This window comes from Amia ocellicauda, chromosome 5 (assembly GCF_036373705.1).
Source record: "Amia ocellicauda isolate fAmiCal2 chromosome 5, fAmiCal2.hap1, whole genome shotgun sequence".
In the NCBI taxonomy this organism is placed as follows: Eukaryota; Metazoa; Chordata; class Actinopteri; order Amiiformes; family Amiidae; genus Amia; species Amia ocellicauda.
Genome location: NC_089854.1, coordinates 36,727,822 through 36,743,858, shown reverse-complemented (window position 1 = coordinate 36,743,858; position 16,037 = coordinate 36,727,822). Strand labels below are relative to the sequence as shown.

At 39.1% G+C, this 16,037-nt stretch overlaps 1 protein-coding gene across 5 annotated transcripts in view; it reads right to left on the bottom strand.

Annotated features, from left to right (window-relative positions):
- The window catches only part of upf2 (UPF2 regulator of nonsense mediated mRNA decay), a 30,583-nt gene extending 14,790 nt beyond the window's left edge, over nt 1–15,793 (bottom strand). For 2 of the 5 annotated variants that reach the window (XM_066705045.1, XM_066705046.1), the window contains exons 1-16: nt 15,144–15,792; nt 14,201–14,266; nt 13,323–13,688; nt 11,963–12,742; nt 11,522–11,682; nt 11,076–11,267; nt 10,098–10,253; nt 9,083–9,186; nt 8,890–8,975; nt 6,301–6,409; nt 5,889–6,002; nt 3,219–3,335; nt 1,997–2,182; nt 1,612–1,815; nt 1,146–1,421; nt 456–639 (exon numbers count right to left, since the gene is read on the bottom strand). In XM_066705045.1, coding sequence (XP_066561142.1) covers nt 456–639; nt 1,146–1,421; nt 1,612–1,815; nt 1,997–2,182; nt 3,219–3,335; nt 5,889–6,002; nt 6,301–6,409; nt 8,890–8,975; nt 9,083–9,186; nt 10,098–10,253; nt 11,076–11,267; nt 11,522–11,682; nt 11,963–12,742; nt 13,323–13,687 — 3,034 coding nt within the window. In that variant the 5' untranslated portion in view covers nt 13,688; nt 14,201–14,266; nt 15,144–15,792. Of the gene's footprint in view, nt 1–455; nt 640–1,145; nt 1,422–1,611; nt 1,816–1,996; nt 2,183–3,218; nt 3,336–5,888; nt 6,003–6,300; nt 6,410–8,889; nt 8,976–9,082; nt 9,187–10,097; nt 10,254–11,075; nt 11,268–11,521; nt 11,683–11,962; nt 12,743–13,322; nt 13,689–14,200; nt 14,267–15,143 lie in introns of all 5 variants that reach the window. The other 3 variants (XM_066705047.1, XM_066705042.1, XM_066705043.1) reach the window with 3 other exon arrangements.
- Between the last annotated feature and the right edge of the window lie 244 nt (nt 15,794–16,037).

The following is a 16,037-nucleotide window of genomic DNA, read 5'->3' as shown; positions in this document are numbered from 1 at the left end:
CCACTAGTGCTATATATATATATATATATATATATATATATATATATATATATATATATATATATATAAAAAGCAATAAGATTAACAAAACTCAGCACTTCAATGGCTAAAACAACCTCTGAAGTAGAAAGAGTGTTGCTCTTCAACCTACGTAGAAGGCTTTAAATATTGTTAGACTTAGGTTTGATTAAACCTTTCAACGGTCCTTACAAGAATAACAGAAAAATACCCCGACCATGTGAATGTTTGCCTGTGGTTTTCCTATGCAAGTACTGTGTGTTTAGCCGTTGTCCTTCATGAATGAGTTTTGTGGTTGTTCTACACCTCAGCATGTTTTCGCAGGATTTAATTTTCCTTCCCAATACTTTACTACAATTAACTTTTACAAGGCTATGTTATAAATGCACTGTTTGAACAGAATGGCTTTGTATTCCCCCCTGGCCCTCGTTGCTCACCTAGCTTGACCAGGAATTCTCGCTCCAGCTCTGTGACCTGCCTCACCGCCTCTTCCAAAGAGCAGCACAGTTTCATCTTGGGACGCAGGAGCTCAAGGGTGTCAGTGATCATGTAATCAATGTCAATTGGGAATGGGTGGTCTTTGGTCCAGACATCCAAGCCCTTTTTCCACCAGATATAACGCTGATGAAGAACAAAACAGAAACAAACTTAGCCAATAGGAAACTAGAGAGATTTTCTGCCTAGTATAAATGAGCACGGATTCTCAATCATTTACTTTTAAGCATACACCAAGGTCCCATGGTATAAAATACTTTAAGTACAGAAGAACTACTAACAAGTAGCAGTGTTTGTTTTAAAAAGGACAAGACACCAAGATACTTTGTGACTCTGGGAATACATAAAGGGAAAACTGAAGTAATTGTTTTGCAACTGGACTGGTGTAGGGAAAAAAGTCTTTATTTCAGACCCATTACAAAATGGAAACTTTAACTTTATAAATCCCACCCTGGGATTTATACACCAGGGTTTATACACTATCATCATGGTAAAGAATTAACCTACTGTATACACACACAAAAAATATGAATCAGACTTTTATGTTTTAGAAAAACATAAAGGTACAGTACAATTACAGGTTCAAAGAACACTTTTTATTAAACATTTTCTTATTTCTTTCAGTAACAAACCTGAAAGTAGATGAGAAAGCAGTCGAGCTTCCTTTTGCTGGAGCCTCTATCGAAGTACTGCCCACAGGTGTCCAGCACGGTGCAAACCAGGCGAATGCGGAACAGATGCTCTGGGGGGTCCAATGGACTGGCATTGCCGTCCGGGTTCACCCCGAAGGAAATGAAGGAATACAAGGTGCGAAAGATAACTGCCGATTCCACCATTCTGTAGTTGTAGAGTTCTCCCAGGAACTTCACACTGCTGATTCGCCTCTGATTGAACTTGGCCTGGTTCACCTGTAGAGCAGCAATGGGAAAGTGTGAATACAAAAGTAAGAAAAGGACAAACAAGCTCATACTTCCAAAATGAGTTAATCCGAGCTTCAAAATAACATAACAGGAAGTTGGGCTGGAATGACATCCAGCAGACCCCAGGCTCCACAATAACCACGTGTCAGTCGGGGGACAAGCAATAAAATGAGCTCACCTCCATGCCCAGCCTGATGTCCTCCAGCACCCCATCCACCACGTGAATGCCCACATCCTCCTGGTACGCCACCAGCCCAGCCAGCAGGTTGGCCACGCAGTGGATACTATTGTACTTCACATTCCAGATGTTAACCATGCAACAAATTAAATAGTTCTTCACCTCTGGTTCCTGCCAGGGCAACTTTCTCATTTGTCGCAGAACCTAAAAAAAAAAAAAAGAGACAAATATTACTGTGAACAAGTACAAAAAACAAAAACTCTTTGTATCATAAAGGAAAAAAAAAAAAGTTTCCTAGCATGTGCAGCCTAGCACAAGACATGAATGGTGTAATATCCAGCTTCCTTTCCATGGTTAATCAGGCCGCTCCTAAAAACCACATTACCTTTTCAGTGGTGACTTTGGAAAGGTCTTTGTAAAGGAGTTTGCGGATGTATTCTTGCAGGGGGGGTCGCTTCTTTCTCACAGTTTTCTCCACTGGTGGGGGGTTACAGTAATAATATGCATTCTCGACCATGGTAACATAGCGGGCATCCAAGTGCATCGCCTGTTTCTTCCGCATCATTTGCTCCTATAAAGACCAACAGAAAACCCATTCAGCACCACAGCTGCTCTTAGCCAAACGATCACATGGATGGCAAGTCCAACTGATCAATTTAAACATTTCTGTACAACAAATATCTGGCTTACATAAAACACAAACCAAAAACAAGAAGTAATTTGTATGTTTTTCAGCACTTAATCCTAACAAAAACAACCTGTCTTTCAATCCCTCCAGTGTTGGCAGGATAAAAATTGAGAAGCAGCAAGACTGACTTGAAAATCCCTACTCCTACATATGCCAACCAAGCACAGCAAAGCGTGTTTATTGATTTGACCGGCTCATTGTTCTGCATCATCAGAATTACATACTTCTTTTTAAAATGCCATTACAAAATGTAATCTTTATTTTCCAATAAGTACAATGTCAAAAGCAGGCACTACAGTCATACATCGGGCCCTTCCTGTAAAGATCAGAAACCCCTTCTTTATGTATAGCAGCTGTAGCAGCAACATTATTAACTGGGAGCAAAGGGAAAGGGACTACAGAGAGGGATCTGAACTGTATCAGTACATCCATCATGTATAAGTATAAACATTAATTTATTACAGGTCCTTCAGAAAAGCTTTCAGCTTTAAAAAGCCCCTTTAAATCCATTAATACAAGATTAATACAATAGCAGTCAGATTATCCGTTTTAAGCAAGGGAAGAGTTTAACCTAATCATGGAGTCTAGTGTTCGTCTTCTCCCATTTCCCTAAACCACAGTCTGAGCTTGAGCCTCTGCACAGCACATTATAAACCTACGAATACTGCAGATTTCAATCATGGCAGTGCCTAGAGGTAAACTATGGGTCATAATCATATTGTTATATATTCTATAAGTAAAGCACAACATATCTGAAGGAGAGAGTGGAAGAAAAATTCCAAGGTGACACTTTTACATCCATGCCAAAAGACATTGTACAATTAATCCTAACAGTCACAGCTTGCTGTACTGTCTCCTACTTTTTACCACAGCCGAAATATTACCTTGATATTTGCAAACTAAACCAATCAAGCCTTACCAGAAGAACGCTGGTCCTTAAGTGAGACTCTGGAGACCTGAAGAGAAACCTACCACAGGTCTCCAGAAGAGTACAGGCCATCTCAATGTGATGATGAGAAAAGTCAGACAGCAGCATCTGGGCAAATATACAGAAAGTGTGATTTAATGGTTAGAAAAGTTGGCTGCAGAGCATATTACATTTTTCTTTGTCTGGAGGATTGATTTAGAAGCTAGATGAGCTCACGATGCACGAATCCTATACACACAAACAATTACTCTCACAATCAACAGCACTCACACATAAACAACTCCAGTTACAAACTCTGTTTTTTTCCAAAACATTGAGACAGTGGGTTTAATAGACATGTTTTAATATAATCAAAAATACATTTTTTCTCCTTTAATTGAGCTCTAATGTTGACATTAGGAAATCCCATATCAATATATACCAAATAAACATACGTCAATGATTCTACTGACTCTGTCTAAGCTGGTTTAATTAACATGGAATCAAGACGCAGAGCACATATGGTCACACGCGCCAGTTAAGCCCGTCTGGATCGGGCATGTTCTTCTTGATTCAGTCACAGCCCACACTTAAAGCTACTTAGAGTTTACTTTATAATCCCCGTTGAATGTTAAGAAGACAGCTCATCGACCAATATTGTAGCAAAGTCAACATTTCACAACTTAGGTCAGTCATCTTAAATGAATGAGTCAGAAAAATGCATATCACCTCAATGATAGTATTCTCAGTTCTTTCAAAACCCCACAAATAAGTTAAGGCCACTAATGTCAAATGTTACTAAAAGATTGCATTATTCAGCAGACAATTTATATTTTCTAACACAGACAAGCAATCTTCTCTTAAAAAGGCTGATTGTAAATGACAGTACAGATGTGGAGAGTGCAGGTAAAATGCAGTTCCTCTGCATCACTTTGGGACTGCACTCTCCCACCTATTGAAACCACAGATGTGTAAAGTAGCTGAACAGTTACATAATGACCGACACCCAGGGATTCTAGGGAACTTTTGTAGTGGGCTTCATAGACCTTGAGCTTGCTACTCTACCTAAAGTAACAGTGGGTGGACCATGTCTAGCACCATGTCTCTTCACACAGAGAGTTGTCACAATCTGTAACAAACTCCCCAGCGATGTGCTTGAAGCTGAAAATGTGGGAACATTCAAAAATAGACTGGATAATATCCTTGGATCACTTAGTTATTAATGGACACCAAACAAGCACAATGGGTTGAAAGGCCTCCTCTCGTTTGTAAACTTTCTTATGTTCTTCTTATGTTCTTAATGTGGGTCTGTGAAACCAGCCCATAGAGTATAGCCAGCAGACTGAATAAGCGTTAAATGTTACAAAAGATGTCCATTTTACAGGTCAGTTCAGTAGCTGGGTCACATAGGTCAAAGGGTTTTAGTGTAGTGTCAGACAGCAAAAGTTTTAAAAAGTCACCTGAGAAGCCATGCACAAGAACAAGTAATCTGGGTGCCAATCATTTAATAATGTAAAACACAACACTGCAATTCCTACCAAGAAACAAAGTGAATTAAGCTTATGTTTACTTTCCACCATTTTCTTCCTGGTTGGCTTGTTTTCTTATCGGAATGAATAGCAGATATGAAAATTGCTTTGTTGCCGCAGCCCTAATGTTATAGCAGTGGCCTGACTTCCCTGGCCCTGATTTCCTGATAAGACTCCAAAGACTCCATATCCCCATCAAAGAGGAAACGCATAAATCAAATTTGAAATCGGCACTACACACATTTAACAAAGGAAAACGCCTGTGGTTCAACATTACAGTTACAAACAACATTCAAATGGTGTCTTATCTATAAAATAAAACCCACCAATCAGTTTTTAAAAGATCAAAACAAAAAAACAATGAGATTTAGTTTTTAAATCGTTTCTATTTCAGGGAAACAAAAATGATTCTAATACAATTAATCTTTCTTCAGGATAACAGGGAAGACATATTAAGAAGGGCAGGAACCCCTTCAGTAACCTAGCACTACTTTCATATTAAGATCTGTAGTGCTGTGCATTTCTAAAAATAGACACAGATTTTAATGCAGCACTGAAATCAAACTGGACTGAACCCAGTCTCTCTCTGTCATCGGTGCCCATAAACAAAATCAAGCGAAGTTCAAGCGTAATTTCTAAATAATTTTTTTTTGCCTAACTGCTGAAACTAAGTGTCCTTGGAGCACACAGTACTACCCACCAACAGTAATGCTCTGTGAACAGTCAGGAGATGCGTGTGATTTACGAGAGGCGACTGGGGCCATGACATATCTGGGATTGTTTTGTGTGTGTTTCGCAAGAGATCCCCGTTTCTTATAGTCAGTGACAGCCTGGGCAAATCAACTCAGGTATAAACCAAAAAGCAAAGATATACCTCTTTAAAGAGTTAGGCCACAGCACATCAGCACAAAAAAATGAAGTACAAATGAGTTTTCAGAATATTATTTCAGAATAATTATCCTGGGTTTTAGACTGTGATTGTGAGATTGTGACATGCTTGAGTAGAGAAGGGAGCTTTCTCTCGATCTAAACACATTGAAAGCTTTGTATGTAAAGTAGTTTTGTCAACGTGCCGGTGTGGAGATTTTCACATTTGCAATGCTAACTCCAACGCTTCAGTAGGGACTAATCCAAGTGAAACATGTAAACCCACCTTCAAACAATGAAGAGTATCAGTTTTAGAAAACATCTTGAACTTGGCCAGCTCTCCAATGAACCTCACAGTTTTGTTTTTTGTTTCAATATTGATCTGGTCCTTCTTCCTAATCTGTAACATAATGTTTCAAAGAAAAAATGCATAAGCATAATTTATTATTATTTTTAAATTAAACATTTGTATAAATAGAAACATGTGAAAGTATGCATTTCTCTGAAGTTTCAAAATTCTGAAAAATAAATAAATCAAACACCACATCGATCTGCAATTATTTTAAGTTTTTGAAGACTTTAAAATCTCTGTGAGAACCAAATTAGTGTGACCTGCCACAAACAGATATTAAATAAAAAAACTAAGGAAGAAAAAAAAAGTTGAACATCCATGTATATATGAAGAATAAAATACACACATGAAACCTGAAATCCCCTTTCAACATCGAACAAAGGTCTTCTGCCACATCAGACATGCAAGGATGCAGTGTGGCAACAAGACGGGAATAAAATGGCAGCAAGTCCAACCTGCGGAAAAAATAATAATAAGAAGAGGAAGGGGGAGGAAAAAACTAAACAAAAACAGCTTCACTTAAACCTATTGTTGTGTTGAAAAGTACATATCTTCACAATTCAGTTTTTATTTTTGTGTTGTACGCTGCTTTTTGGGTCTGCACATTTCAAAACAGCAGCATTTATAAATTCCCCCTTATTTCAGAGCCCCGACTATGGCCGAAGGGCCATTTTCCAAGCACATTTTGGATTAATTAAATGTTAGTTTAGGGAGTTCTTATTCTCTCCTCGGATATAATAAGAATGAAAGCTGACTGTATACTGGGGCCAACTGTCGGTGGCTGTGAAACCTTGTGTGCACCACGTTCACCGGCGGACTGCAGCAGAGAAAAACAGAGACATTTTGGTGTCCACTTCCCTCTCTCTTCTGTTTAACCTTTAACCAATTGTCACCCCCTGCCTCTGGGAACATGCAACAGGGAGCATGAGTATCAGACTAAGTAAATCAGGCTGACTGGCACAGAGCCTAAAAAACTAATTAAGTAGCCAAAGCAAATTATGAAATATCCAAAAGGTGGGCCCTTCTGCTTGCAAATCACCACTGCCAAGCCTTCTTAACAATTTGTTATCATATACACAATTTCTTTATTTACTTCCTGTTGTAAAGTGTTCCACCAGCATTAAATTGCAAAGTAAACAGTTAACAAATTAAACAAAACTAAAATCTAATAAAATACAACAAAGGAGCATTTTAGGAGAAATCCAGAAAGTCTGAAGACTGGAGCACTGATATAATGCAAACAGGAGGAAATGAGCCAAACCAAAAAAAACTTGAGCTCGCCTGTGTACTGATCTGCTTTCTCAAACCCTGAGCAGTGGCACCACCTAGAGGTTGGTTTTCAGTTTAGATCAGGGGTGTCAAACTCAATTTTACCACGGGCCATATGATCATTCCAAGTTGCATTCGAGGACCGCATAAATATTTACTCATCCCTATTTATAATTCATTATCGTTTCAACAAAATTCTCAACACTCTAAATTGAAATTAATTAGTCATAATTATATTTCATCTTTAACATTTATGATTATTCAAAACACACATCTGACCTTACTGCTGCTCTGAGGGGGTTCATTTGTTGAGGAGACCTGACATTTTTCATGAGACTAGCTTGTCATGTAATGTTTTGTGCTGAAGCGAACTTCAGTATGGAGTACAGATACCAGTCGTGTTCTTTGGGAGGATTTGTTGAGCTTCATCAGTTAAAACAGCTGTTTGCACAGGTATGTGCTTCCAAACATTGAGAGGACTGCAGCGTGCAGGCGGGTCTGTGGTAACCATGACTGGTAGTAAGGGCTAAAACTCTGCAGCGCCAACGGAATTGAACTTCACCTTAAGTGTGTCATTGCATTGCAATTCAATCAATCCCATCTAGATGTCCTCTGGAGCATTGTTCACATCAACACCAACCATGTTGGAGAAAAGCTGGAAACTGAATTGCTGTTTGTTATAATCCAAGAAGCGGTGCTCAAATTCTTTACACAACAAGTTAAGTTTTGCAGCGAATCCAGCGCTGGGAATAGTGAAGTTTGTGAGAGAGTTAGAGATGGCTTGGCAAATCGGGAAATGGAAAAGGTTTCCTTGCTGCATTTGGTTCTGGTCTTTGAGATTTGCAACTAAATCATCTGCTCTCTCTGCAACAGTATTTCATGAGAGACTGACATTTGCAAACAAATGCTTTTTGTCTGGACACACTACATCGCTGACTTAAGCAAACAGTTCTTTGCTCTCTCTCCAAACAGCCATACTTCTCTTTGTGTTTAGTCTCGTAGTGCCGCGTATATTGAATTCTTTCATCACGGATAAACTCTCCTTACAAACGAGGCATACAGGTTTTAAACTCTGCTCCACAAACATATATTCCAGCTCCCAGCTTTCCTGAAACACTCTACCTCCCTTCTCGATTTTTATTTTCTTGGACATTTTGAGTTGAGTTTATTGCAGATTACTGAAAGAACAGGAATGTGGAAAGTAACTCAGCCTATGACTGGCTGTTAAAACCCTACCTCACACCAATGACATTCACAATGGCTGAAGGGAATTGTAGTTTTCACATGCAATTTCCTCATTCACAAGCTGTCGTGAGCCTAATTACTTAATGACACACCACCTTTACAGGGGCCGGATTAAAACCATTGGGGGGCCGTATTCGGCCTGCAGGCCCAGATAATTACTTTTATTGACTCGCTGCCTGTGTGTGTGGGGCCCTGTGATTTAGGGCCTAGTTCTATCTCAGTCATGCAAGCTGCAGGGTCCAACCTACACAAGATACTGAGTGTGTGCTTCATACAAACAACACAACAATAATTGTTACTGTACCAGCTGCAGGAAACTTTCGTCTGCAATTCAAAGCAAAAAGTGTGTGTGTGGTGGGGGGCTGCCTGATAAAAGGGAAGAGCGGAACTTTTGATCATATTAACAGGTAGAGTGCATTACCGCTGTCTGGGAACAGTGAAGAGAGCCCGTACAAGTTTTCTCCGATTAGATTTTGTGTTCATATTCATACAGAAATCCATTGCAGCCTGTGTAAACACAAAAAGCAGAAATGTGTTATTGGATTATCTATGTTTTCTACATTAAATGCAATTATGAAATCAGACCCTTAGCACTACATATAAAAAAAAAATACCTTGTCAATCAAATCCCTGTTAACACAGTTGGGCAACTGTTGCAGGAAGGCATCCACTATCAGCTTCAGGTGGGAACCTGTGCTCGCTTCTTCGTCTTCTTGTTCTGGAAGAAAGTGTACAAATACTGTGTCATTATATGCATGCAAGTACAATTCAAAACAAATGACACAAAGCTTCAGACATCAATATAATTCACTTAAAAATAAGTATTAAACTCTGTGGGGTGGAATTTACTGTACTTGGAGATTAAGGACTTTGCAGAAGTCTTATGTAGCAAATAAGAACTATTAATTGTAATTGGAATAATTTTACATACATAAAATATTGAGTTTTCTAGGGACAGAGGCATTTGAATGATTTAGATCCTGCTGCATTAAAACAAACCTACACATATGAAAACTTGATCTGATGTAAGTTTTAAGAAGCGCTTATGTTTCTTGTATAATATTCATAAATGTAGCACTAGGTTTTTAACTCATGTGGTCAATATTTAATGATACTAGCATATGTTCTCATTGTATAACAGCAACAGTGGCTTGACTGTTCAGCATTTTGCTATGTAAAAAATACATTTTATTGCCTGTATTTAATCTGCATGTGGTAAACATCAGAAAGACCTGGGGCACTACTCTATCTGAGGAGCCTTTAACAGCTAAGGACTGCCTGCATTCCCCCTTGTTGTACCGTTTCAGACCAGATCTCACAGCTTTGGTCTCCAATGCAGTCTGAGGAAACGTGTCCCTTGCCATCTGAATGATGGTCCTTATTTTGCCATGTTGGGGGCTGGCATTACCTCCACAGATGTAGTACCCCTATTCAGGAGTCCCTCAAGAGCTTTTCAATTGAAGCTGGCCACAGTTGTTTTTGGCATTCACACATTTATGTATGAAGCTGTTGTTGTTTTTTTGTGTTTCAATAAACTGTCAGCTCTTTTACATGACAGAGAGATCATTTCTCAGAGTGATGTGAAACTGGTAATAAAAGCATTGATATTGGGCATTCCTTCAAACCGACCTTGTTCGTCCAGCAGTTTCTTAGTAAGGTCATCTGTTTCGGCCTCATCCGCTCCTTCCAGCTCGAGGGTGTCATCATTGATATCCAGGGTTTCCAGTTCCAGCTCCAGCTCCTCTGTACTGGGTACATCCTTGTTGTCCTTCCCATCTTTACATTCTGGAGCAACACAGAAATAACACAACTGAACCAAGAGACTGCTGCTGCTAAGAGGTTAAATGCAGTGGACTACTTCCACAGACCCAATGTAATTTTAGGTAGACTTCTCCAAGTGCTAATCAAGGTCTGTGAATCCAGGTTTAGGGAACTGAAAAACTGCAGTTGAGGATTTGGTTACTGAATTCTGCACTACGCACAGGGCTTCACGTTTTCAATGGATGATCCACTGACTCCAGTCTCACTGCTATTGTTGACTCTTTCCAGATGCTAGTGAAGTTGAGAAGTCAACAGTAACAGTTGTAACAATAAAAATAACAATAGTATAAAAGGTTGTAAGTCTGGTTTTCACATGGAATTTTCCAAAGTTGTAAGGTGTTTTCGGAGCTTTCAGACAAGTTTATTCTATTAGTTTCAAAAGCAGGGCCTTAAAATTACGTTGACATGGACTTCATAACAATGTCCTTTTAGTTTAGGTACTTAATAAATGTGTGCTTTGAATAAGCAGCTTAATTAAGAATCTTAATGATACTCAAAATTCAAACATTACCTAGCAGAATAATATGCATTTACATTACAGCAATGACAAATTTGAATTTAGCTTTGTTGTATTGCTCTTTTGTACCTTTAAAAATAGGTCATTTTTAAAAACATATTTCCAATGCCTTGTAAACACTTTACTCCAGAAAAATGATGTCCTAGTACTAGTGAATAAAGATGAAAATTCTGTGAAATACAAGGGGTGTGTTTTTCTGCAGTACTGGAAATGTTCAATATCCTTGCCAATAATGCACAGAAAACACAATAAATAAAAAATAATCAAACCTTTTGCCTCCTCTTTGTCTTTCCCCTGAAAGCTCTTCTCATTGTCCTTGAACAATATAGCAGGCACAAAAGCTTTCAGGTCCACCATGTTTTCGTAGAAGTTGCGTGCATCCTCGTCCTCCCAGATGCCTCCCTCCAGGTCGTACTCGCCAGGTTTGCCGGGAGTGAAGATGTCGATGCCAGGGCCGTGTTCTGTCAAGCATTTGCAAAAACAAGGTGACAATCTCACAGCCCACAGAACCTACATGTTCCTTTCAAGGTTTACATCATAAATAGATCAATTTACACTTTTGTTCACATTTTTGTGTTTAAGAATAAGAGTGTGTGCTTTTTTGTTTGTGTTTGTTTGTTTCTGATCCACGTAAAACACCCATGTTGGCTACAATGGCACTTGCCAGAAGCTTGTCAAGGCTAAGGATATGAAACGGTGAGTTTCGACCAGTTACCTTCTTGCACTGTTTTATCCTGAGGTAGCTCTGGCATGTTTTCATCCAACAGGTCCGCCAGGGACTGAGTGTTGGCAAGCAGTTTCTGATAGGAAGTGGCAAACTCCTCATGTTGCTTGTGTCGATCTTCACTCAGCTCCCCCTTGGAATGTAAAATACGTCTAGCGGAAATGAAGGAGGAAAGTCCATGTCAGACAGGAAACATATCACATAATACCTTTTTTATGAACATGCTTAAATGAATAATTATTTATCACTATTTAAATGTGGCCCAGCTCAGTTGAGTGCTATACCATAAGGGCTGTACACGAAGTACGATACAAATCACACAGTTTCCTTCTCAACAATCAGTTATAATTACAGAAGCAATTACTGGTATCATCTCATTACAAGCATTACAAAACAAAAAGACCAGATATGTACATAGTCGCCCTTCATCACCTGTTTTGTCTCTCGATGTTCTGCAGCTCTCTGTGGTCTTTCTTGAGGTGTTTGGTCAGAGACGTGAAATACTCTCTCAGGAGGTTCTGGAAGGGCTGTTGCTTCTCAGAATTGATAATCTCGCTGGGGGGAAAGGCAAGGCTGAACTTCTCTGCGGCCATCTTGATCTTCCTTGGCACCAGCCCAGCGATGTCATCCCCACAGTGCTTGCAGAAGCTGATGACCACCGAGACGTGCATGTGCGTCTCACGGTCCATGTTGATGATGTTCTTCAGCTGCTCGTAGATCAAGGAGAGGCCCTCTTTGTCGGTGAAAATGCCGACGATCGTGAGCTCAGCGATGAAGCGCAGGTCTGTGCGGAGCTTGCTGACATTGGGAGTCTTTTCCTCCTTGCGTGCCTCAAAGTGCTTCTTCCAGGCTTGGAGCAGCAATGGAGCAAAGTCGGCATAGCGCTGGTGGAACAGGGAGCACAAGTGCACAGCACAGTTCACATCAGATATCTTCAGCTTGGCCTCCACGACGGATCCAACAGCCTCCGCGATGTACTTGCTCAGGTTGAGGCTGCTGAAGTCATTGGAGAGGGAATCCCTCTGCTGTTCTGTAATGGTCTTCAGCTTCTTGACAAAGGCCGTGTTCTTCTTGAGGCTGGAGTCCAGCCTGCTGAAGAAGGTCTCCTCTGGGCGCCCCTCATGGGCATTCTGGTTCTTGCTTCGCAGCTCTTTCCTCGACTGGTGACGCTCCCAGGCCTCCTGGTGAAGCTGATGGGCTTCCTCTTTCTCTCTAAAGAAAACAAATTCAGACACTTAATACACAATAATGCAACTGGCAAGCATCTATAGTAGGATCCAATTAATATGAAAATGTTTCCAAACGGAGCATCAATTGGCTATGAAGGTGATCAACTGGTGATAACCCTCTCACACTTGCTATTTTTAGCAGCTCTAAGTCAGCTTAGGCATTTTCAGCAGTGTAAACACCCACGACTGAATTTTAGCTATTCCTAAGGCAACTGTCAATGTAAACAGTAGTCTGAAATATTGGGGTTTCTGACCCAAATGCATCTACTTCCCAAACATCCATCCAAAAAAGAAACCAATAAATACATATTTAGTTGACTCTATTAACTTCACTTCAATGTATGTATGTGTTTATTTAATATTTTAATATGTTCAAGTACAAAATACCATGCCTGTTGGCAGCCAAATAAGCCTTTTAAGAAAAAATGAAATAATTGTCATAATCTTGGTTCAAGCTTCACATACTTCCTTTATGGTTTAAAAAAAATTGAGTTCTGTAACAAAAAAAATCACAAGTTGTTGAATTTAAAAATGCCCAAATGCATCTAAAGCTGGACTCTTACTTCAGACGAGCTGCCTCCTCTTCTCGCTGTCTCTTCTCTTCCTCCTCCTGCATCCTCTTCTCCTCCTCTTCCTGCTGTCTCTTCTCCTCCTCCTCCTTCTTCTTCTGCTCCTCTTCGGCTTTGAGCTTCTCCTCCTCCTTCTTCTTGCGCTCTTTCTCCTCCTTCTTGCGCTTCTCCTCCTCCAGCCTCCTCTTCTTCTCCTCTGCCGCTTTGGCGTTTTCCTTCTTGCCACTCACCTTGGGGTCCTCCTTCCCCTTCTCCCTGGAGACAGCCGGGCGTTTGTCGCCGGTCTCTTTGTCTTTGTTGCTAAACGAGCACACTTCTTTCTCATCCATGTTAACTGACTTCTTGTGCTCTGCAGGCATTCTGCAAAACAGAAGCCACTTGTTTAATTGACAAAATGAATAAGGGAATCTGAGCTATAATTTCTGAATATGTGATGGTTTTAGCTTCTAAAACTCAATCAATAAAAATATTACACCCAGAGTACCCACAGTTGTCTTGCATATTTGTGGCAGGTTCATATGATGATATCAATGTGTAATGGTAAAATTGGTGATAAACAAGTTGACTGTTTTTGCTGAGCCACTTATGACTAATACCCTAAATTATTTGTATGTATTAAATTAAATTATTACTCATATTTCTAAGAATGTAATCATGCTGAAAATTAATTATGCACAGCTTTTTTTGTGACTGATGTAGTATTACAGGGAAATCCCAGCAGAATGATTCAGAAAATTCACCCAAAAAATATATAATATAAGCCTGTCAAATATATCCTACACGAGTTAGACATCAATACTGAGCATTAAAAACAAACATATTCGTTAAGAATCAAAATCAGGTGATACTTTCTACAGGAAGAAACCTCTTACCAGATCTTCATTTGATTACCCTTTTCAAACCATGATTGTCGCTATTTGTCTCAGCGTAACGTCTTCCTTGTTAATATGAAACGAATTAAGTGAGAGAGAGAGAGAGAAAGCATTATAATGAAACTATAATAAAAAAACATAAAATATAGTTTCCATATGAACAGATATTTCGTACAATTGAACCAAAATCGCAAATCTAGTTAAAAAATTCAACTTTAAGTATATAGTCATCTATGCTGAGCGTCTACTGACTGACAGGAGTTAAACTACGAAGCTTCTGGTACCACAAGATGTGGGATCTGAAAGCTTCGGTTATTCCGGATTTACAATTACAGAAACAGACTAGCATTCAGTATAATAACAGTCATATACGTATTGGTATTTAGGGCTCAGACACGTTTTTAAAAGAAACGGGCAACTTAATACATGCAACGTTAAATGCCCAAATGAAATAAACCAGGTTAATCTAGAATTCGGTATAAATGTAAACAACACCGTGTCACTAATAAATTAGAATACAGTCCGCTAACACTGTGTAACAAGGTACAGTGTAATGTAACTTAAGCACATGTAAAATTATAGCATCTGAATAATTTAAATACAAAAAAATCGAATTATCAGTGAAAAGAAGCGCTGGTCGTATTAAACACGCCATTGACAAATAAAAACATTGCGGGGGGAAAAACATCGAGGAAAATACTTAGGAGATGTCCTCATATATTTTTAGCGCCATCAACATAATATGAAAACCAAAACAGACAGGTGTAGGCCTGTATCAACTAGGAATAAGAGAACATGAAAAAGAAAACAGCTATTTTCGTACTGTACTGAACAATATGTAAGCAGTGGCATTAGAGTATCATAAATGGATCATTAGAAACAGTTTATACACAATGGAAATTAAGCATGCTCCCTATTAAAAGTACAATTCAAATGTGATTACCTTCAATTTCTGTAAACATCAGGTTTGTTTGTAGTTAAAAAAAAATCCTTCACTGTTGTCGAAAGACCTCCTAAATTTGGCATCCCAAGTAGTGCCTGAACTAAATTAAAACAAGATGAGCCTGTTCTCAGGTTGTAGTGGACAGAAAATATGAACTGGTACATTTGTTTGTTTTAAAATGTTTATTCTTTTACGCAATTTATATATTATTTGATTGCATATTATATTGCAATTATTATGCATTGAATAAGGCAATCCCGGCGTCTTACTATACAAAGAAGCCCCTGTATTCGTCACAACCATAGAAATACACAAACAATAGAGCGAAGCACAAAAGCGAGACACAGCACAGCCATCTTGAATGATAGTAAGATCACTGTACTCAAAATCAGATTGAATAACACGTATTGTATTTTAAAACGAAATACGATATAAACAAAAAATAACAGTATAAATACTGTTTACCCAACAAACATACGCTTTTAGAATAGGTCTTAGAAAATGCTAAAATAAATAGACTACTTCTAATATAAATTACATCTAAATAAAGCTTATTTTGATGCTCCATTATTTCAAAATCTTGAAACTATAATCACTTCTCTAAGTAGAGTACGGCAGGGGTCAAAAGCAGAGATCATGGAGAACTACAGAGAGAGAGAGAGAGAGAGAGAGAGAGAGAGAGAGAGAGAGAGAGAGAGTCGGATAGCGACAATTAATACATCAATGCATGTCCTCATTGGAAATGTCCCAACAATAACCCCATCTCTCATAACACAGTACAGTGGGTGTCTCCAGCCCTGGTCCTGGAGATCCACAGTACAGTCCACACAAACAGGTGTACACATACATAGAGAGAGTGTAACATGCATGTAGTGTGCGGTCCTGTCGGTGGCA